This window comes from Sus scrofa, chromosome X, assembly GCF_054392235.1.
Source record: "Sus scrofa isolate SSC_HxYL_T2T_F1_AM1 chromosome X, Sscrofa_HxYL_maternal_Yorkshire_Landrace_v2.0, whole genome shotgun sequence".
NCBI lineage: Eukaryota > Metazoa > Chordata > Mammalia > Artiodactyla > Suidae > Sus > Sus scrofa.
The window spans coordinates 59,847,038-59,869,345 of record NC_139401.1 but is presented as its reverse complement, the minus strand read 5'-3'; the positions used below and the strand labels follow the sequence as shown (position 1 = coordinate 59,869,345).

The 22,308-nt window shown below is 40.7% G+C and overlaps 2 protein-coding genes across 2 annotated transcripts; one reads left to right on the top strand and one right to left on the bottom strand.

The window, feature by feature from the left end:
- The first annotated feature begins 4,559 nt into the window (after positions 1–4,559).
- On the top strand, positions 4,560–6,068 carry LOC110257676 (germ cell-less protein-like 1). Its single transcript, XM_021079841.1, has one exon. It carries the CDS (start codon positions 4,560–4,562, stop codon positions 6,066–6,068), a length of 1,509 nt encoding a protein of 502 aa, XP_020935500.1.
- Positions 6,069–9,177: 3,109 nt separating this feature from the next.
- Positions 9,178–10,686, bottom strand: LOC110257675 (germ cell-less protein-like 1). The gene has a single exon (XM_021079840.2). The coding sequence runs from the start codon at positions 10,684–10,686 to the stop codon at positions 9,178–9,180; it is 1,509 nt and encodes a 502-aa protein (XP_020935499.2).
- Between the last annotated feature and the right edge of the window lie 11,622 nt (positions 10,687–22,308).

The window sequence follows — 22,308 nt, the reverse complement described above, 5'->3', positions numbered from 1 at the left end:
CATGTACCTATCTATCTATCTATCTATCTATCTATCTATCTATCTATCTGAAAATCTTCTCGGGTTCTATTAACAACTAACCTCAGTAAAACTCCAGAGTGCGGATCCTTGAGTTGTTTCTCATTGCATCCCCCTGTCTACAGGATATCCACTCCATCTGAAGACTTTAAATTGAAGATTTTTAGCAATCTTCCAGATGACACCTGACTTCAGAAACAGACTTCTCCCCAAAGGACAGAATAATACTAATTTTCTGATTCTCTAAGACCTTTTTCTCCTCCTTTACTATTAATTACTTCCTATCATTATGATGTCTTCTAGCACATTACTATGACCTTCCTTTATGTTTATTGTAGTATTTTAACTCATGTGGTCTCCTTCTACCACATAAGGAAAAAATAAACAAGCGCAAATGAACATTTCCACAGAAAAGAAAATCATAGACTTGGAGAGTAGACTTGTGGCTGCCCAGAGGGAGAGGGAGGGAGTGGGAGGGATTGGGAGCTTGGGGTTAATGGACGCAAACTATTGCTCTTGGAACAGATGTACAATGAGATCCTGCTGTGTAGCATTGAGAACTATGTCTAGATACAACACAACGATGGGAGGAAAAAGTATGTATACATGTCTGTGTAACTTGGTCCCCATGCTGTACAGTGGAAAAAAAAATACATACACACATAAATACATAAATAAATAAATAAATAAAAATATCTCACATTCCCCATCAGACCCTACAGATTCAAATGCTATTCCTTTAAACACTCTTAAAAGCATATTTCTTTTTGAAAGACCCTTCTGATATATCAGTTTCCTTTACAGCATTAATCTCAAGCTCCAGACTTTAAAAATTGGACATTGACCTCACTTCAACAAAATACTCCTGCTGAGGTCATTACAATCCTATTAGCACACCCTCCTCAATCAGGGGTAGGCTACAATCCTGGGTCCATCGTGGCCCTGATAGTCAAACTTGCTCATGGTATTCACTTTGTTCATGATAGTAAGCCTGCTTGGTGAAACTGATTAACTCTGCTAAATACATTGTTTATCTTGAGGAACACAACATTGGCTTTCTCTTATAAATGGTATTTATATACCCAATACAGTCTGTGTCACACTGGGGTATGATTTCTTATATAACATCTTATATAACAGCCCTATGACATATGCTAACTTATCCTGTGTGTTCAGGATAATTGTTACAGATTTTAAGATATTTAAAAATAAACATTCCAGCTGATCTTGTTTCCCTGTGAGGGGAAATTACCCAGAAACATTAAAACTAATTTCTTTCCTTTCTGTCTCTTTCTTTCTCTTTCTTTTTACTTTCTGTCTTTCTTCTTTTCTTTCTTTCATTCTTCCTCTCTTTTGTTTGTCCTTCCTTCCTCCCTCCCTCTCCCTTTCTTTCTTTCTTTTTCTTTCTTTCTTTTTCTTTCTTTCTTTCTTTCTTTCTTTCCTTCTTTCTTTCTTTCTTTCTTTTCCTTTCTTCCTTTCTTCCTTTCTTCCTTTCTTCCGTCTGTCTTTCTGTCGGTCTTTCTTTCTTTCTTTCTTTCTGTCTCTCTTTCGTTTGTCCTTCCTTCCTCCCTCTCTCCCTCCTGTCTTCCTTCCATCCTCCCCCCTTCTTTCTTCCTTTCTTTGTTTGTTTCTTTCTTTTTTTTCTGCAGAGACAATGTCAGGTCCTTAACCCACTGCACTAAAAGGGAACTCCCACAAGAATTTCTTTTTAAAACTCTATTTTAAAAGAGATTTAAAGAAGAGAAACTGACTCTCTATTCATATATGCTTTGTGACAAGCAATTCTCACACTAGATTGGGAAAAGAAAGAAAAAGAAAGAAAGAAAGAAAGAAAGAAAGAAAGAAAGAAAGAAAGAAAGAACGAACGAACATGGGTGGCCCAAAACTTGTCTTTGACATTGAGAAAAGTCATGTGGCTCTCAAAAGGGGACCCAGCTAGATTTATTGTTTTTCTGTGATCTAGGCCCTTGACTTCAAGATTGTTTGTTTCAAGGGCTAATAATCTTTGTGATTTGTATAATTACTTGTTTTTCAGTTGGCCAGTGCATCCTGTCCAGAGTCTTAAATGCTAATGCACAGCCAATGTCACATCAGAGGATTCAACAATGCATTCTAAAACAAAAGGAACAGGAGAGACAATCCCATGTTCAGCTACCGAATGCATTCTCTAAACAAATTCCTGATCAGTAAAATCAGAGCAATGGTGGTAAAAATCTAGACAACATGGATTAATGTCTTGTGGCCAAAATGGGATACTAAAATGTAGATAGATAGATGATAGGCAGAGATATAGATATATAGATATATCTTGACATCCAGACTAGGACACATTATTTCTCCCATTAGACAATGAAAACAAGTCTTACAGAATGTCAACTTCAGGTGAGGTCACTCTGAGATCATGAAAGTAAGACAAAACAAAGGCCACTTCAAAATTTTTTCTAAGCACAGACAAAAGTAAGATTATTGTAAAAATCACCATATACCCCTCTCCTAGCTAATATGAGTGACTGCTAGTTTGTTTGTTTTTTTGTTTTGTTTTTGTTGTTGTTGTTTGCTTTGCTTTGTTTGTTTGTTCTCGCCAGTTTCAGCTTTAATCTCACTCTAACCTATTCTTTCTGTATGAGAGATTTATTAAGATACTCAGTCATAGGAATACCCTGTCTCCCTGACAGTATCCAATCCAGATCAAAACCCTGCTTCTTTAAAACCTCACGCAAATCACCTAACACAATCCCAAATCTTTTAATGTTCCTTTTCTATCATCCTCTCATTTATGTGGCCCACATTTCCCCATTGTGTGCGTTCTCCCTCACTGCAACAAATGATAAATCCAACTTGTTCAACTACAACTGTGTTCTTGGTGGTCTTTAGCTGGGAGGCATTAACATATTGCATCATGTCAAACTTGATGTCAAAACAAAATAAGGAATCAAATATGTTTACTACAATAACCCCAAGTGCTAATATTTCTAATGTATTTTTCAGTTTGCAAAGACACTTATTTTGTATCCTCTCAACCAACAATTTCAAGGCTTTGAGACTGAGAAGAGGACTGGCATACCTGTGGAAATATTGACAATAAAAACAGTAAAAAAAAAATCAAACAGAAAATATATTGAAAATGGATTTTCATGGTAGTGGAATGGGAAAAGGAAAGCAAAGGTTGGGTTCTGGACAATGACTTTGAGATGATGATCTGACCACCAGGTCAGATGCTCTATGGGCGACAGAAGATACAACCCAAATTCCTCAAATTCCAGAGCACATGGCTTCAGAACAAATCATCCCTTTGGGTGGCCAGCAACCTTCCTCAAGCCCAGTCCCCAGCCTCCATAACATCTCAACAAACACAATGAGACAAAATGAGACCCTGATGAGACCCTGTAAATCTAAATGTGATTGCTTTGTAGTTCCATATTTCTAACTCCTCCCCACCCCCACAAATATCACCAACCCACTTTAAGGTTATCTAGGTAATCCATGTATTCAGAACTAGAAGGACATGTAAAATTGATCTGGGGCAACTGATTATAGAACATCACTATCTAACAGAACTCTCTGCAGTGATACAAGTGTTCCATATCTGCATTGCACACAGTGAAGTAGTGGCCACTGAGTGCTTCAAATGTGGCTAGTGAGACCGAGTTACTGAACTTTCAATTTTACTTTATTTTAATCAATTTAAATAGTCATATATGATTAGGGGCTGTCATTTTGGAGAAAGTATCTCTACAGGAAGCCTCTGCACCTGCTGGTGGACTATATACCCAGCCACTTGCCGTCACCCAAAACATGCTCCTCATGACTGCTTGGAAAATTTTAATTCACTTAGAGCCACCGCTCTTCGTAAAATTCCATGTACTTCAAACATGCCGATCAAAACCATCTGTTGCTTGTAGATTCCTATTTTTACCACTGCCTTATTTTAATTTCATTTTATTTATTTGTTTTTTTTTATTTATTTATTTATTTATTTATTTATTTATTGTCTTTTTGCTATTTCTTTGGGCCGCTCCCATGGCATATGGAGGTTCCCAGCTAGGGGTCGAATCGGAGCTGTAGCCCCCGGCCTATGCCAGAGCCACAGCAACGCGGGATCCGAGCTGCATCTGCAACCTACACCACAGCTCACGGCAACGCCGGATCCTCAACCCACTGAGCAAGGGCAGGGACCAAACCCACAACCTCATCGTTCCCAGTCAGATTCGTTAACCACTGCTCCAAGACGGGAACTCCCACCAGGCCCCACCCCTGATCAATGCCTTAGACTGATCATTTCATTTTTCTTTCTTTCTTTTCGTTTCTTTTTTTTTTTGGAGGGGGGTTCCCCCATGGCATAAGGCATTCTGCCACCATGGAATCCTTGATAGGGTTCTTATCGCATGGGGCGGGGCCTGGTGGGTGTGGCTTAGCGTGGCATCCAAGGTGACGTCAGAACAGACGTCAGATGTACCCAGCAGCACTCTGGGCTGAGCGAGTGCCAGGGGCAGCTGCGCCTGTCGGGAAAGCTTATCCTTTGCACCCTTGAGGTAAAGGCCATGGGAGCACTAAGCAGTCGGATGCTATGGCACAGGGCTGGGCATGCCCCAGAGGAGCCAGATGCCCCTGGGGAGGAAGAAGAGGCTGTGGAGGCAGCAGTGGCGGCGATAGAGGCAGGAGAGGAGGAGAGTGAAGAGGCCGTACCCACCACCAGTCAAGTCAGCCACAAGCGGAAGATAGGCCCAGGAGGGCCACTGGCAAAAGCACCCGGCGGGAAACGCGCTAAAGACAGTTCAGGGTCCGTTTATGAGGCACTCTTCCTGAGAGGAGAAGAGAGCGACGTGCAGATCCGTGCCCTGGGTGAGGAGTGGAACTTACACAAGGTCTACTTGTGCCAGTCAGGGTACTTTGCTAGCATGTTCAGTGGTGCTTGGCGGGAGACAACCATGAATACTATAGAGTTGCAGATGCCTGACGAGAACATTGATCGTGAGGCACTGCATGAGGCTTTAGGTTCTCTGTACCGAAACCCTGTACTCATCCCACCCAGTCGAGTTGTTCCCATCCTGGCCACAGCCAGCATGTTGCAGCTGGACGAGCTGATTCAACAGTGCAGTGAGATCATGAAGGAAACTGTCAGTGCCCAGACAGTGTGCGGCTACTACTATTCTGCTGACAGCTACGGACTCCAGAACATCAGGACCATGTGTCTCCAGTGGCTGCTGGACAACCTGATGACCCAGCATAGTGAGGAGCTCTTGCGAGAAGTCAGCCTGGACCTCATGAAAGAGCTCGTCGCCTCTTCAGAGCTCTTGGTGATGGAGGTGGAGATGGACGTGTACGTGATGCTAAAAAAGTGGGTGTTCCTACAGCTGCAGCCGTCATGGAGGGGCCCCCACAGAGCCCTGTTGCCTGATGCTGACTCGTGGTTTGCCAGATCCAGGAGAGAGTCAGAGGGCGCCCCTTTCCTGGAGACGGAGCAGGGCAGAGGCTTCGTGCAAGTGTTCCAGCAGCTGCGGCTTGCCTACATAATCTGCGACCTGCCTTCAGCACGCGTCATCGACCAGGATGCGCTGATCCCTGCTGCATGGCTGACCCCAGTGTACAAAGAGCAGTGGCTTGCCCTTCTCCGGGCTGAGCAGACCAGGGAGCTTGGGCCCATGGACGTCTTTGTGTCCGATCTCCAGGGGAACAGCATGAGATGCGGGGGCCAGCTCCGCAGGGACGAGCAGTGCACCTGGCAGTGGGCAGGCTTCAACTTCGGCTGGGACCTGGTGGTGTGCTATGCCAACCGGCGCATCCTTTTCCGGCGCAGCGCATTGAACAAGCCCTGCAGCCTCGGGGTCAGCTTACTCTGGCAGAGAAAGGTAGCGTTCCGCTTGCGCCTGGCCTCCTTGGACAGGGCTGGAAGAGCCGTTTTCAGGAAGGACACAGAATACCAGATGCTTTCCCTGAGAAAGGATCAAGAGTTAGAGGTTGTAAACCTGGAGAACCAAGATGTGGTTTTCCCCATCTATGTGGCCTGTAACTTCCTGTACCTCCCCCAAGAGGGGTGTTGCCCAGAGTGATGACCCTTGCAGGAAAGCTCAGAGACTCAAGCAGCTTTTCCCTGGGGTGAGGGGCGGCCAGCTTGGTCGAGATGTCAGCTCCTTCTGCAGGACCAACCGGCCTTGCCCATCTCAGGTAATCAACTCTGTCAGAGGCTTTGTTGAGCTGTAGCTCATAATACTTGAGACTGTTTACCTGAGCATATGATGAGGACCCGCATTTAAAGCCTTCCAAACACCACTTGAACTCATTCGTGCTGTTAACGTGGCAACTTGTCCTCCTGGTTCACCATCCATTGACCTCCCTTCCCCATCATCTGCGAAGACAAAAATGTCTTCAGAGAGACACTGTGAGCTTACCTACTGTGCTACTCTTAATGAAACTCATTTACAACATGTATTTCCTTTTAGTTTGATTAAATAAATGTTAAGGGAACAGTGTGATTTCTCTTTCAGTTTGTGTATTTAGAGCTGTTCTCCCGCATTCATTACCATCACCACCACCACTGGTTTTATTTGGATTGCTTCCTCTGCCCCATTTCCTGCCACTGCCTGTAGTACTTGGTTTCCATGGTCTCTCACTGTGCAAACACACCCAGGCTACACTGATGATCTTTTTGTTGGGCTCTTCAATCTAAGACTATCTTGATGTTGGTTAGATTTCATTTTAACAGTCCTAGCATTTTAACCCCAGAAAAACATTTCACAACCTTATAACACCCTATATTGGAGGTAGAGTGGAAGGAAGCAGATTTATTCCATGAGGATATTATTTTAATAAATGCAGTTTTTCTGTGGCATGCAGTCATTTATGCACCAGAAAGTCCTCCTTAAGCAAGTTGATGGTCTTTGCTCTTCGGAAACATTTGGCATTCAAATTGTATTTGGAAAGATTTTACTGCTTAAGAACAGGACTAGTAACCTCTGGAACAGAATGCCTTTGAATTATAATGGGAATTACTTGGCATCTGGAAATGGGATCAAAAGATGAAAAGTCAAACCTAGTAATCAAAAGGGTAAGGTAGAGGTAGAAAGTGTTTTGGGAAAAAAAAAGAAAAAGAAAGAAAGAAAAAGGAGAAACTCAGTGGTCATGATTTGAATATGTTGGTTTCTGATTCCTGCTAATTTGCAAAATGGCACCACACCATTCCCTCCCAAATACCCTAATTCTTTGCATTTTCACTGAGTGATTTTTGTGGTTAAAGAAGTCAAAGAATGGAAAACTGTTTAAGAATCCATACAAATAATAAATACATGCTTGGAAAGAGTGTGAAAAATTAATACAATATGAACAAATAAATTAAGAAAAATAATTACCAGAATTAATGTTTTACTAAGTTGAAAGTTTATATATCTCTTCCAAATTAGATTTTATCCTTTATCATCCAGGAAACAAATTATTTCGACTTCTATCTATCTATCTATCTATCTATCTATCTATCTATATATCTATCTAATTTTTTAACCTTTATAGAGGTATGAAAGTCTTCATTATCCCAATCCCATATACTAGTGTTAGGGTAATAATTACATAACAGTTAGTTATATGAAATTGCTCGATCAGGAAGATGCTGTTGCATCCTTTGATGTTTGCCCTTAATTTCGCATTTTCTACCCTCTGTGTTCCCTTATACTCTGTATACCTAAATAACTACATTTAATTTCCTTTTATTTTTTAACACACCGCACCTGTGGCATATGGATGTTCCCAGGCCAGGGATCAAACCCACACCACAGCTGCAACTAGAACCACAGCAAGGACAATGCCCAATGCTGGATCTTTTACCTGCAGATCTGCAAGGGTTTTGCTTTTTAATTTTTTTGTAATGACTAAACTGAGGGAAAGAGTAAGTAGAAGGGTAGAAGGGTAAAATTTATGATCTGTTTTTTTTTCTGTAACAGTTTCACTTACTTTATATAAACTTATAAAAATTATAAGTATAACTTATAAAAATTATATAAAATTATTTTTTCTTGATCTGAATGCCAGGATGCCATTTCATCTAAAGAGATATCCTCACTTGAGAAATCCAGATACTACTTAGCCAGAAATGCACCTTGACTGAGAGATCTGCTTTGGTTTTCCTATCTAACTAGCTTTAAGTCCTTTAAATTGCTTTTTGCTGTTTACAATAGAAAGATGTTCAAGAATGTACAAACCATGACAGCTGAAGTACACTCATTTAAACATTTGAACTCTCACAAACCCTGACTGTTACCATATGCCAGTTTGGGCAATTGATCCAATACCAGTCTCAAATTCTTTCACTTTATTTTTTTTTAATTTTCTTTTGGACTGCTAAGGATGAGGAAGAAAGCTTCTCCCACCTTAGCACTCACTTTATTTTATTACCTACCAGTAAAGGGATGGGGAGATGGGGAGGCAGAACAAGATGTATAATCATGCTAATGCTACACAAAAGGATCAAACTAAATAACGGAAAACTGAATGCCACACCAAAAGAGATGTACCCCCTATGGGATATAATAGAGTCCTTGACAATGATTGAGGATTTATCCTGGTCTCTGTCTTTCCTTCTCTGTATGTCTATCTCTGTTTCTCCTGTCCTTTCCTATATCTGTCTCTATTGTCTCTATCTGCATCCTTGTCTATCTCTATCTACCACTGTCTTTGTCTACCTCTGTCTCTAGATCAGTCTATCTTTGTCACTCCCTGTCTCTGTGTTACTGTCCCTATCTTTCTGTTTCTCTCTGTCTCTGTATCTCTCTGTTACCTCTGTATCTATCTGTATCATGTTGTAAATGAGTTTCATTAAGAGTAGCACAGTAGGTAAGCTCACAGTGTCTCTCTGAAGACATTTTTGTCTTCGCAGATGATGGGGAAGGGAGGTCAATGGATGGTGAACCAGGAGGACAAGTTGCCACGTTAACAGCACGAATGAGTTCAAGTGGTGTTTGGAAGGCTTTAAATGCGGGTCCTCATCATATGCTCAGGTAAACAGTCTCAAGTATTATGAGCTACAGCTCAACAAAGCCTCTGACAGAGTTGATTACCTGAGATGGGCAAGGCCGGTTGGTCCTGCAGAAGGAGCTGACATCTCGACCAAGCTGGCCGCCCCTCACCCCAGGGAAAAGCTGCTTGAGTCTCTGAGCTTTCCTGCAAGGGTCATCACTCTGGGCAACACCCCTCTTGGGGGAGGTACAGGAAGTTACAGGCCACATAGATGGGGAAAACCACATCTTGGTTCTCCAGGTTTACAACCTCTAACTCTTGATCCTTTCTCAGGGAAAGCATCTGGTATTCTGTGTCCTTCCTGAAAACGGCTCTTCCAGCCCTGTCCAAGGAGGCCAGGCGCAAGCGGAACGCTACCTTTCTCTGCCAGAGTAAGCTGACCCCGAGGCTGCAGGGCTTGTTCAATGCGCTGCGCCGGAAAAGGATGCGCCGGTTGGCATAGCACACCACCAGGTCCCAGCCGAAGTTGAAGCCTGCCCACTGCCAGGTGCACTGCTCGTCCCTGCGGAGCTGGCCCCCGCATCTCATGCTGTTCCCCTGGAGATCGGACACAAAGACGTCCATGGGCCCAAGCTCCCTGGTCTGCTCAGCCCGGAGAAGGGCAAGCCACTGCTCTTTGTACACTGGGGTCAGCCATGCAGCAGGGATCAGCGCATCCTGGTCGATGACGCGTGCTGAAGGCAGGTCGCAGATTATGTAGGCAAGCCGCAGCTGCTGGAACACTTGCACGAAGCCTCTGCCCTGCTCCGTCTCCAGGAAAGGGGCGCCCTCTGACTCTCTCCTGGATCTGGCAAACCACGAGTCAGCATCAGGCAACAGGGCTCTGTGGGGGCCCCTCCATGACGGCTGCAGCTGTAGGAACACCCACTTTTTTAGCATCACGTACACGTCCATCTCCACCTCCATCACCAAGAGCTCTGAAGAGGCGACGAGCTCTTTCATGAGGTCCAGGCTGACTTCTCGCAAGAGCTCCTCACTATGCTGGGTCATCAGGTTGTCCAGCAGCCACTGGAGACACATGGTCCTGATGTTCTGGAGTCCGTAGCTGTCAGCAGAATAGTAGTAGCCGCACACTGTCTGGGCACTGACAGTTTCCTTCATGATCTCACTGCACTGTTGAATCAGCTCGTCCAGCTGCAACATGCTGGCTGTGGCCAGGATGGGAACAACTCGACTGGGTGGGATGAGTACAGGGTTTCGGTACAGAGAACCTAAAGCCTCATGCAGTGCCTCACGATCAATGTTCTCGTCAGGCATCTGCAACTCTATAGTATTCATGGTTGTCTCCCGCCAAGCACCACTGAACATGCTAGCAAAGTACCCTGACTGGCACAAGTAGACCTTGTGTAAGTTCCACTCCTCACCCAGGGCACGGATCTGCACGTCGCTCTCTTCTCCTCTCAGGAAGAGTGCCTCATAAACGGACCCTGAACTGTCTTTAGCGCGTTTCCCGCCGGGTGCTTTTGCCAGTGGCCCTCCTGGGCCTATCTTCCGCTTGTGGCTGACTTGACTGGTGGTGGGTACGGCCTCTTCACTCTCCTCCTCTCCTGCCTCTATCGCCGCCACTGCTGCCTCCACAGCCTCTTCTTCCTCCCCAGGGGCATCTGGCTCCTCTGGGGCATGCCCAGCCCTGTGCCATAGCATCCGACTGCTTAGTGCTCCCATGGCCTTTACCTCAAGGGTGCAAAGGATAAGCTTTCCCGACAGGCGCAGCTGCCCCTGGCACTCGCTCAGCCCAGAGTGCTGCTGGGTACATCTGACGTCTGTTCTGACGTCACCTTGGATGCCACGCTAAGCCACACCCACCAGGCCCCGCCCCATGCGATAAGAACCCTATCAAGGATTCCATGGTGGCAGAATGCCTTATGCCATGGGGGAACCCCCCTCCAAAAAAAAAAAGAAACGAAAAGAAAGAAAGAAAAATGAAATGATCAGTCTAAGGCATTGATCAGGGGTGGGGCCTGGTGGGAGTTCCCGTCTTGGAGCAGTGGTTAACGAATCTGACTGGGAACGATGAGGTTGTGGGTTTGGTCCCTGCCCTTGCTCAGTGGGTTGAGGATCCGGCGTTGCCGTGAGCTGTGGTGTAGGTTGCAGATGCAGCTCGGATCCCGCGTTGCTGTGGCTCTGGCATAGGCCGGGGGCTACAGCTCCGATTCGACCCCTAGCTGGGAACCTCCATATGCCATGGGAGCGGCCCAAAGAAATAGCAAAAAGACAATAAATAAATAAATAAATAAATAAATAAATAAAAAAAAACAAATAAATAAAATGAAATTAAAATAAGGCAGTGGTAAAAATAGGAATCTACAAGCAACAGATGGTTTTGATCGGCATGTTTGAAGTACATGGAATTTTACGAAGAGCGGTGGCTCTAAGTGAATTAAAATTTTCCAAGCAGTCATGAGGAGCATGTTTTGGGTGACGGCAAGTGGCTGGGTATATAGTCCACCAGCAGGTGCAGAGGCTTCCTGTAGAGATACTTTCTCCAAAATGACAGCCCCTAATCATATATGACTATTTAAATTGATTAAAATAAAGTAAAATTGAAAGTTCAGTAACTCGGTCTCACTAGCCACATTTGAAGCACTCAGTGGCCACTACTTCACTGTGTGCAATGCAGATATGGAACACTTGTATCACTGCAGAGAGTTCTGTTAGATAGTGATGTTCTATAATCAGTTGCCCCAGATCAATTTTACATGTCCTTCTAGTTCTGAATACATGGATTACCTAGATAACCTTAAAGTGGGTTGGTGATATTTGTGGGGGTGGGGAGGAGTTAGAAATATGGAACTACAAAGCAATCACATTTAGATTTACAGGGTCTCATCAGGGTCTCATTTTGTCTCATTGTGTTTGTTGAGATGTTATGGAGGCTGGGGACTGGGCTTGAGGAAGGTTGCTGGCCACCCAAAGGGATGATTTGTTCTGAAGCCATGTGCTCTGGAATTTGAGGAATTTGGGTTGTATCTTCTGTCGCCCATAGAGCATCTGACCTGGTGGTCAGATCATCATCTCAAAGTCATTGTCCAGAACCCAACCTTTGCTTTCCTTTTCCCATTCCACTACCATGAAAATCCATTTTCAATATATTTTCTGTTTGATTTTTTTTTTACTGTTTTTATTGTCAATATTTCCACAGGTATGCCAGTCCTCTTCTCAGTCTCAAAGCCTTGAAATTGTTGGTTGAGAGGATACAAAATAAGTGTCTTTGCAAACTGAAAAATACATTAGAAATATTAGCACTTGGGGTTATTGTAGTAAACATATTTGATTCCTTATTTTGTTTTGACATCAAGTTTGACATGATGCAATATGTTAATGCCTCCCAGCTAAAGACCACCAAGAACACAGTTGTAGTTGAACAAGTTGGATTTATCATTTGTTGCAGTGAGGGAGAACGCACACAATGGGGAAATGTGGGCCACATAAATGAGAGGATGATAGAAAAGGAACATTAAAAGATTTGGGATTGTGTTAGGTGATTTGCGTGAGGTTTTAAAGAAGCAGGGTTTTGATCTGGATTGGATACTGTCAGGGAGACAGGGTATTCCTATGACTGAGTATCTTAATAAATCTCTCATACAGAAAGAATAGGTTAGAGTGAGATTAAAGCTGAAACTGGCGAGAACAAACAAACAAAGCAAAGCAAACAACAACAACAAAAACAAAACAAAAAAACAAACAAACTAGCAGTCACTCATATTAGCTAGGAGAGGGGTATATGGTGATTTTTACAATAATCTTACTTTTGTCTGTGCTTAGAAAAAATTTTGAAGTGGCCTTTGTTTTGTCTTACTTTCATGATCTCAGAGTGACCTCACCTGAAGTTGACATTCTGTAAGACTTGTTTTCATTGTCTAATGGGAGAAATAATGTGTCCTAGTCTGGATGTCAAGATATATCTATATATCTATATCTCTGCCTATCATCTATCTATCTACATTTTAGTATCCCATTTTGGCCACAAGACATTAATCCATGTTGTCTAGATTTTTACCACCATTGCTCTGATTTTACTGATCAGGAATTTGTTTAGAGAATGCATTCGGTAGCTGAACATGGGATTGTCTCTCCTGTTCCTTTTGTTTTAGAATGCATTGTTGAATCCTCTGATGTGACATTGGCTGTGCATTAGCATTTAAGACTCTGGACAGGATGCACTGGCCAACTGAAAAACAAGTAATTATACAAATCACAAAGATTATTAGCCCTTGAAACAAACAATCTTGAAGTCAAGGGCCTAGATCACAGAAAAACAATAAATCTAGCTGGGTCCCCTTTTGAGAGCCACATGACTTTTCTCAATGTCAAAGACAAGTTTTGGGCCACCCATGTTCGTTCGTTCTTTCTTTCTTTCTTTCTTTCTTTCTTTCTTTCTTTCTTTCTTTCTTTCTTTCTTTTTCTTTCTTTTCCCAATCTAGTGTGAGAATTGCTTGTCACAAAGCATATATGAATAGAGAGTCAGTTTCTCTTCTTTAAATCTCTTTTAAAATAGAGTTTTAAAAAGAAATTCTTGTGGGAGTTCCCTTTTAGTGCAGTGGGTTAAGGACCTGACATTGTCTCTGCAGAAAAAAAAGAAAGAAACAAACAAAGAAAGGAAGAAAGAAGGGGGGAGGATGGAAGGAAGACAGGAGGGAGAGAGGGAGGAAGGAAGGACAAACGAAAGAGAGACAGAAAGAAAGAAAGAAAGAAAGACCGACAGAAAGACAGACGGAAGAAAGGAAGAAAGGAAGAAAGGAAGAAAGGAAAAGAAAGAAAGAAAGAAAGAAGGAAAGAAAGAAAGAAAGAAAGAAAGAAAAAGAAAGAAAGAAAAAGAAAGAAAGAAAGGGAGAGGGAGGGAGGAAGGAAGGACAAACAAAAGAGAGGAAGAATGAAAGAAAGAAAAGAAGAAAGACAGAAAGTAAAAAGAAAGAGAAAGAAAGAGACAGAAAGGAAAGAAATTAGTTTTAATGTTTCTGGGTAATTTCCCCTCACAGGGAAACAAGATCAGCTGGAATGTTTATTTTTAAATATCTTAAAATCTGTAACAATTATCCTGAACACACAGGATAAGTTAGCATATGTCATAGGGCTGTTATATAAGATGTTATATAAGAAATCATACCCCAGTGTGACACAGACTGTATTGGGTATATAAATACCATTTATAAGAGAAAGCCAATGTTGTGTTCCTCAAGATAAACAATGTATTTAGCAGAGTTAATCAGTTTCACCAAGCAGGCTTACTATCATGAACAAAGTGAATACCATGAGCAAGTTTGACTATCAGGGCCACGATGGACCCAGGATTGTAGCCTACCCCTGATTGAGGAGGGTGTGCTAATAGGATTGTAATGACCTCAGCAGGAGTATTTTGTTGAAGTGAGGTCAATGTCCAATTTTTAAAGTCTGGAGCTTGAGATTAATGCTGTAAAGGAAACTGATATATCAGAAGGGTCTTTCAAAAAGAAATATGCTTTTAAGAGTGTTTAAAGGAATAGCATTTGAATCTGTAGGGTCTGATGGGGAATGTGAGATATTTTTATTTATTTATTTATTTATGTATTTATGTGTGTATGTATTTTTTTTTCCACTGTACAGCATGGGGACCAAGTTACACAGACATGTATACATACTTTTTCCTCCCATCGTTGTGTTGTATCTAGACATAGTTCTCAATGCTACACAGCAGGATCTCATTGTACATCTGTTCCAAGAGCAATAGTTTGCGTCCATTAACCCCAAGCTCCCAATCCCTCCCACTCCCTCCCTCTCCCTCTGGGCAGCCACAAGTCTACTCTCCAAGTCTATGATTTTCTTTTCTGTGGAAATGTTCATTTGCGCTTGTTTATTTTTTCCTTATGTGGTAGAAGGAGACCACATGAGTTAAAATACTACAATAAACATAAAGGAAGGTCATAGTAATGTGCTAGAAGACATCATAATGATAGGAAGTAATTAATAGTAAAGGAGGAGAAAAAGGTCTTAGAGAATCAGAAAATTAGTATTATTCTGTCCTTTGGGGAGAAGTCTGTTTCTGAAGTCAGGTGTCATCTGGAAGATTGCTAAAAATCTTCAATTTAAAGTCTTCAGATGGAGTGGATATCCTGTAGACAGGGGGATGCAATGAGAAACAACTCAAGGATCCGCACTCTGGAGTTTTACTGAGGTTAGTTGTTAATAGAACCCGAGAAGATTTTCAGATAGATAGATAGATAGATAGATAGATAGATAGATAGATAGGTACATGATTTTTATTTTTTTCTGCTATAGTTGATTTACAATATTCTGTTAACTTCAAGATTTTCTTTTTTTAAACCTAGACTCAAGGGAAGATACTTATTTCAGGAGACCAAGTCTCCAGGTTGCAGATCACGTAAAGAATATTTAGGTGAGTGTTTTGGAGATGCTGCTCATATCTGTGTGATAAACCTGGAGGTATTGTATGAATTATTTCAAGTAATTAACACTATCAGCTTGTAAAAATGGTAGAATTCAAAATTGGGGATGAGGTTCCCAAGTGTATGGGCTGACCCGATATGAATTAAGCAGAGAAATTGTTTTAAGTCCCAGATGGGATTGATTTTACACACATTAAAGTTAATAGTAATATCCAAGGCCACGGAAAAGTTTTCAAGGGCTTTACAAATTTTAGTTTTAAAATTCCATGTTTATGATGGATTAAATTTGTGTTATGGAAATGATCAGTCTAGTAGTTCCCACTGTAGCACAACGGGATTGCAGTGTCTCTGGAGTGCTGCGACGTGGGTTTGAACCCTGGCTTGGCACAGTAGGATAAGGATCTGGCCTTGCCACAGCTGCAGTGTAGGTCACAACTGTGGCTCAGATCTGATCCCAGGCCCAGGAATGCCATTCGCTATAGGGTGGCAAAAAAAAAAAAAAAAGAAAAGTAAGAAAAGGAAAGAAAGAAGGAAAAATGATCAGTCTGATTTAATTTTGGTAGGTTGAGAAAATTATTTCATCTAAGTTTTGACATTAAGTAATATCTTTTATTTGTCCTCGCTCTCTCCCTCTTTCCCTAAATAACCATTGCTGCACATTTATCACTTTCTTTTGCATTTCCTAACCACAAGCATTTGGTTTTCTTGAACTTCTTTATGGATTGTTTTGTTGTCTCTTTATTTAATTTTGATACACATTCCTTCCTTCCACTTTCTTGCATTTATTCTACTGTTATCATTCTTTTTTGTCATTCTAATTTCATATATTGATTGCTTAGCTCACTAATGTGTGGTCTTTCTTATTTTCTGATATAAGTATTTGGTGTTATAGATGTCCCTCAAACTACCATTTCAGCATATTCCCCAAGGTTATTTGGGTACTATTTTCATTATCATTTGGTTGCAATATTTCCTAATTTCTATTATGATTAGTAATTGCACTTGTTTGTCATATTTGTCACTTGATTCAGGTTGTATGTTTAAATTTTCCCACCCTAAGTGGTTTGTTTCTGTTTTCCTTGGGTTATTATTTTTTAACTCAATTACATAGTGTTCAGAGGGCATGGTTTCCACCTTCATGACTCTTTTTGGAAAACTGCTGACATATATTTGTGGCTTTGTGTATGATCAGTTTTTCTAAATGTTCCATTTGCGCTTGCAAAGAAGGTATTCTTTTCCTAGTCATTGGACCCAGTATTTTATACATGCCTGTTAGATCAAGATTTTAATAAGGTTCCTCAAATTTTCCTTATCATTGCTAATACTTACTGTTTTCTTAATCAGTCGGTTACTAAGAGAGACACTAAAAGTTCCCACTTTGTGAATTTGTCAGTTTCAGTGAATTTTTGGCATGTGTACATTTTGAGCCTTCGGAATTATAAGCACAGTAATTTGCCCTGAGTCCCTCATTTTCATCATTTAAGAACTGAAATAATCACTAAAAAAGAGTGTCCACGGCCATTTGACTTGCTTTTAACCCTCCCATGCCCTTTATGATTTAGATATTCCTCTTTTACAGAACACATGGGTACATTTTGAATTTTTCTAACAATCTCTGTCTTTGCAGTTGTTTCTAGCATCTTATTTCTGCATAATCATTTATTATGATTTTTTCTATGCCTCTCATATAGTATTCTCTTTTTCTGTTTTTTTTATTTTATTTTTTTTATTGGATTGATTGAATCGCTGTTGGATGCACTGAGTATTCTTTAGTACCTTATTCCTTCTAGTGGTTTGGAAATAATTTATCCTATTTCTATCCATCAAATTCACCTGTGACATTGTAATATGCTCTCCAAAGTTTCCAAGTTGGGTGTGATGCTATGGGTAAATTCTTGTTCATAGACTGCTCTACCCCAACCCGGTGTTCCTTAGGGAAAAATTTAAGACATCAACACCATCTAATGGACATCACGACAAAGATTTAAACCCAGTCGTTTTGATTTGGAGGTGGAAGGGTTGTGGTAGAGCAGGAAGCTAACATTTACTGAACAGCTTTAAAATTTTAAGCACCTAATATGTATTATTTTTCTCCTTTGGCCCTTGCAAACACCATACCGTGTATGCATAAAAAAATATGTACATGGTTGGGTCACTTCGCTATACAGCAGAAATTGAAGGAACATTATAAATCAACTGTACTTTAATAGAAATTTTTAAAAAATAAATGGGCAAAGTGAGAATTAAAGAGGCTAAATAACCTTTCCCTTATGACATAACTAGTAATTTCTGGAGTGAAGATGTTACTCTGAGTCCCTTTTTTTATTTTTTAAAATACTATTTTTTTCATTATAGCTGGTATACACTGTCAGTTTTCTACTGTACAGCACGGTGACACAGTTACACATACAAGTATACATTTTTTCTCACATTACAATGCTCCATCATAAGTGACTAGACATAGTTCCCAGTGCTATACAGAAGGATCTCATTGTCTATCCATTCTAAAGACAATAGTCTGCATCTATTAGCTCCAAGTTCCCAGTCCATCCCACTCCCTCCCCCTCCCCCTTGGCAAACACAATTCTATTCTCCAAGTCCGTGATTTTCCTTTCTGTGGAGAGGTTCATTAGTGACGTATATGATTCCAGATATAGGTGATATCATATGGTATTTGTCTTTCTCTTTCTGACTTACTTCACTCAGTATGAGAGTCTCTAGTTTCATCTGTGTTGCTGCAAATGGCATTATGTCATTCTTTTTTTATGGCTGAGTAGTATTCCATTGTGTATATATACCTCATCTTCCTCATCCAATCATCTGTCAATGGACATTTGGGTTGTTTCCATGTCTTGGCTATTGTGAATAGTGTTGCAGTGCACATGCGGGTGCATGCGTCTTTTTCAAGGAAAGTTTTGTCCAGATATAGGCCCAAGAGTGGGATTGCTGGGTCAAATGGTAGTTCTAGATTTAGTTTTCTGAGTTACCTCCATACTGTTTTCTACAGTGGTTGTATCAATTTGCATTCCCACCAACAGCGTAGGAGGGTTACCTTTTCTCCACACCCTCTCCAGCATGTGTTATTTTTGGACTAGTTAATGATGGCCATTGGTGTGAGGTGGTATCTCATGGTCGTTTTGATTTGCATTTCTCTAATAATCAGGGATGTTGAGCATTTGTTCATGTGATTGTTGGCCATCTGCATGTCTTTGGAGAAATGTCTATTCAGGTCTTTTGCCCATTTTCTGTTGGGTTGTTGGCTTTTCTGCTATCGAGTTGTATAAGTTGCTTGTATATTCTCAAGATTAAGCCCTTGTCAGTTGCATCATTTGAGATTATTTTCTCCTATTCTGGATGGTGTCTTTTTGTTTTCTTTTGGGTTTCCTTTGCTGTGCAAAAGCTTGTCCGTTTGATTAGTTGGTTTATTTTTGCTTTTATTTCTGTTGCTTTGGGAGACTGACCTGAGAAAACAGTGGTAAGGTTGATGTCAGAGAATTTTTTGCCCATGTTCCCTTCCAGGAGTTTGGTGGTGTCTTGTCTTATATTTAAGTCTTTAAGCCATTTTGAGTTTATTTTCATGCATGGTGTGAGGGTGTGTTCCAGTTTTATTGATTTGCAGGCAGCTGCCCAGGTTTCCCAGCAATACTTGCTGAACAGACCGTCTTTTTCTCATTTGATGTTCTTGCCTCCTTTGTCAAAGATTAATTGACCATAGATGTCTGGGTTTATTTCTGCATTCCCTATTCTGTCCCATTTGTCTGTCTGTCTGTTTTGGTACCAGTACCACAATGTCTTGGTGACTGTGGCTTTGTGATATTTCTTGAGGTCTGAGAGAGTCGTGCCACCTGCTTGGTTTTTGTTCCTCAGGATTATTTTGGCAATTCTGGGTCTTTTGTGGTTCCATATGAATTTTTGGAGTGTTTGCTCTCGTTCTGTGAAAAAATGTCATGGGTAATTTGATAGGGATTGCATTGAATCTGTAGATCGCTTTGGCTTCGTATGGCCATTTTTACGATATTAATTTTTCCAACCCAGGAGCATGGACTATCTTTCCATTTCTTTACATCTTCTTTAACTTCCTTGATTAATGTTTTATACTTCTTGGCATATAAGTCCTTTAGCTCCTTGGTCAGGTGTATTGTCAGGAATTTGATATTTTGGGGTGCCATTTTAAAAGGTGTTGTGGTTTTGTGTTGCTTTTCTAATAGTTCATTGTTAGTATACACAAATGTGACTGATTTCTGAATGTTGATCTTATATCCTGCTACTTTGCTGAATTTGTTGATCAGTTCAGGTAGTTTGTGGGTTGAGTCCTTAGGGTTTTCTATATATAGTACCATGTCATCTGCATACAGTGACAGGTTTAGCTCTTCTCTTCCTATTTGGATGCCTTTTATTTCTTTTGTTTGTCTGATTGCTGTGGCTAGGACTTCCAATACTATGTTGAAGAGCAGTGGTGAGAGTGGCCATTCCTGTCTTGCTCCAGATTTTAGTGGGAAGGCTTTCAGCTTTTCTCCATTGAGTATGATATTTGCTGTGGGTTTGTCATAAATGGCTTTGATCATGTTAAGGAATGTACCCTCTATACCCACTTTGCTAAGAGGTTTTATCATGAAGGGGTGTTGGACTTTGTCAAAAGCTTTTTCTGCATCTATTGAGATGATCACGTGGTTTTTGACTTTTCTTTTGTTAATGTGGTGTGTGGCGTTGATTGATTTGCATATGTCGAACCATCCTTGTGCACCTGGGATGAATCCCACCTGGTTGTGGTGTACGATCTTTTTGATGTGCTGTTGGATTCATTTGGCTAAAATCGTGTTGAGAATTTTTGCGTCTGTATTCACCAAAGATATTGGCCGATAGTTTTCTTTTTTGGTGATATCTTTGTCTGGTTTTGGAATTAGGATGATGGTGTTGTCATAGCATGTCTTTCGGAGTGTTCCTTCTTCTTCAACCTTTTGAAAAAGCTTAAGGAGGATGGGCATAAGTTCCTCTTTGTATGTTTGGTAGAATTTGCCTGTGAAGGCATCTGGTCCTGGACTTTTATTTGTAGGGAGTGTTTTTATGACGTATTCAATTTCATTTCTAGTGATCGGTGTGTTCAGTTGATCTATTTCTTCTTGATTCAGTTTTGGCAGGCTCCAAGTCTCCAGAAAGCTGTCCATGTCTTCTAGATTGTCAAATTTGTTGGCATACAATTGTTCATAGTATTCTCTCATGGTTTTTTGTATTTCTGTAGTATCCATTGTGATTTCTCCTTTTTCATTTCTGATTTTGTTTATTTGGGTTTTTTCTCTCCTCTTCTTGGAGAGTCTAGCCAGAGGTTAGTCCATTGTGTTTACCTCTTCAAAGAACCAGCTCTTGGTTTGATTGATTTTGCCTATTGTTTCTTTAATCTCTATTTTATTGACTTCCTCTTTGATCTTTATGATTTCCTTCCTTCTACTGACTTTAGGTTTTGTTTGTTCTTTTTCTAATTCATTTAGGTGGTGGGTTAAGTTGTTGATTTGAGATTTTTCTTCTTTTTTGAGGAAGGCCTGTATTGCTATGAACTTCCTCTGAGCACTGCTTTTGTGGCATCCCATAGATTTTGAGTGGTTGTGTCTTCATTATCATTTGTCTCGAGGTATTTTTTAATTTCCTTCTTGATTGCCTCATTGACCCATTGGTTTTTCAGTAGCCTGTTGTTTAGTCTCCATGTAGTCAGTTTTCTTCTCCTTTCTTTCCCTGTGTTTGATTTCTAGTTTCATGCCATTGTGGCCAGAGAAGAAACTTGAAATAATTTCTATACTCTTAAATTTGTTGAGGTTAGCTTTGTGCCCCAGTATGTGATCAATTCTTGAGACTGTTCCGTGTGCACTTGAGAAGAATGTGTATTCTGATTTTTTTGGATGTAATGTTCTGAAAATGTTAATGAAGTCTAACTTTTCTATTGTTTCCTTTAGGATCTCCGTTGCTTTATTGACATTCTGTCTAGAGGATCTGCCCATTGATGTGAGCGGGGTGTTGAAGTCTCCTACTATGATTATATTCCCATCAATTTCTCCTTTTACGTCTGTTACTATTTATTGTATGTATCTGGGTGTATAATTAAAAATAAAAATAAACCAATGGGACCTAATCAAACTTTCAAATTTTTCACAGGAAAGGAAACCAAAAAGAAAACAAAAAGATGACTTACAGAATGGAAAATAGTTTCAAACAATGCAAGTGACAGGGGATTAATCTCAAGAATATACAAACATCTTATAGAACTCCATGGCAAAAAAATCCATGAACCCAATTGAAAAATGGGCACAAGTCCTGAATAGACATTTTTACAAGAAAGATATACAGATGGCCAACAAGCACATGAAAAATGTTGAATATCCCTGATTATTAGAGAAATGCAAATCAAAACTACCATGAGATACTACCTCACACCAATCAGAATGGCCATCATTACGAAGTCCACAATTAAAAAATGCTGGAGGCGGTGTGAGGAAATGGGAACCTTCTTGCACTGTTAGTGGGAATGTATTCTTGTATAGCCGCTATGGGGAACAGTATGGAGGTAAATTAGAAATCTATACATAGAACTATCATATGACCTAGCAATCACACTCTTGGGCATATATCCGGACAAGTCTTTCCTTAAATAGACAAATGCCCTGCATATTCATTGCAGCTCTATTCACAATAGTCAAGACTTGGAAACAACCCAAATGTCCATTGACAGACAGTTGGGATTAGGAAGATGTGGTGTATATACATGATATAATACCACTCAGCCAGAAAAAAGAACAAAATAATGCCATTTGCATCAACATGGGTGGAACTAGAGACTCTCATACTGAGTGAAGTAAGTCAGAAAGAGAAAGACAAATACCATATGATACAACTTATATCTGAATTGTAATATATG

Bases quoted from the DNA above. Each gene is read 5' to 3' on its own strand.
- LOC110257676 (XM_021079841.1), top strand. From the start codon at position 4,560: ATGGGAGCACTAAGCAGTCGGATGCTATGGCACAGGGCTGGGCATGCC.
- LOC110257675 (XM_021079840.2), bottom strand. From the start codon at position 10,686: ATGGGAGCACTAAGCAGTCGGATGCTATGGCACAGGGCTGGGCATGCC.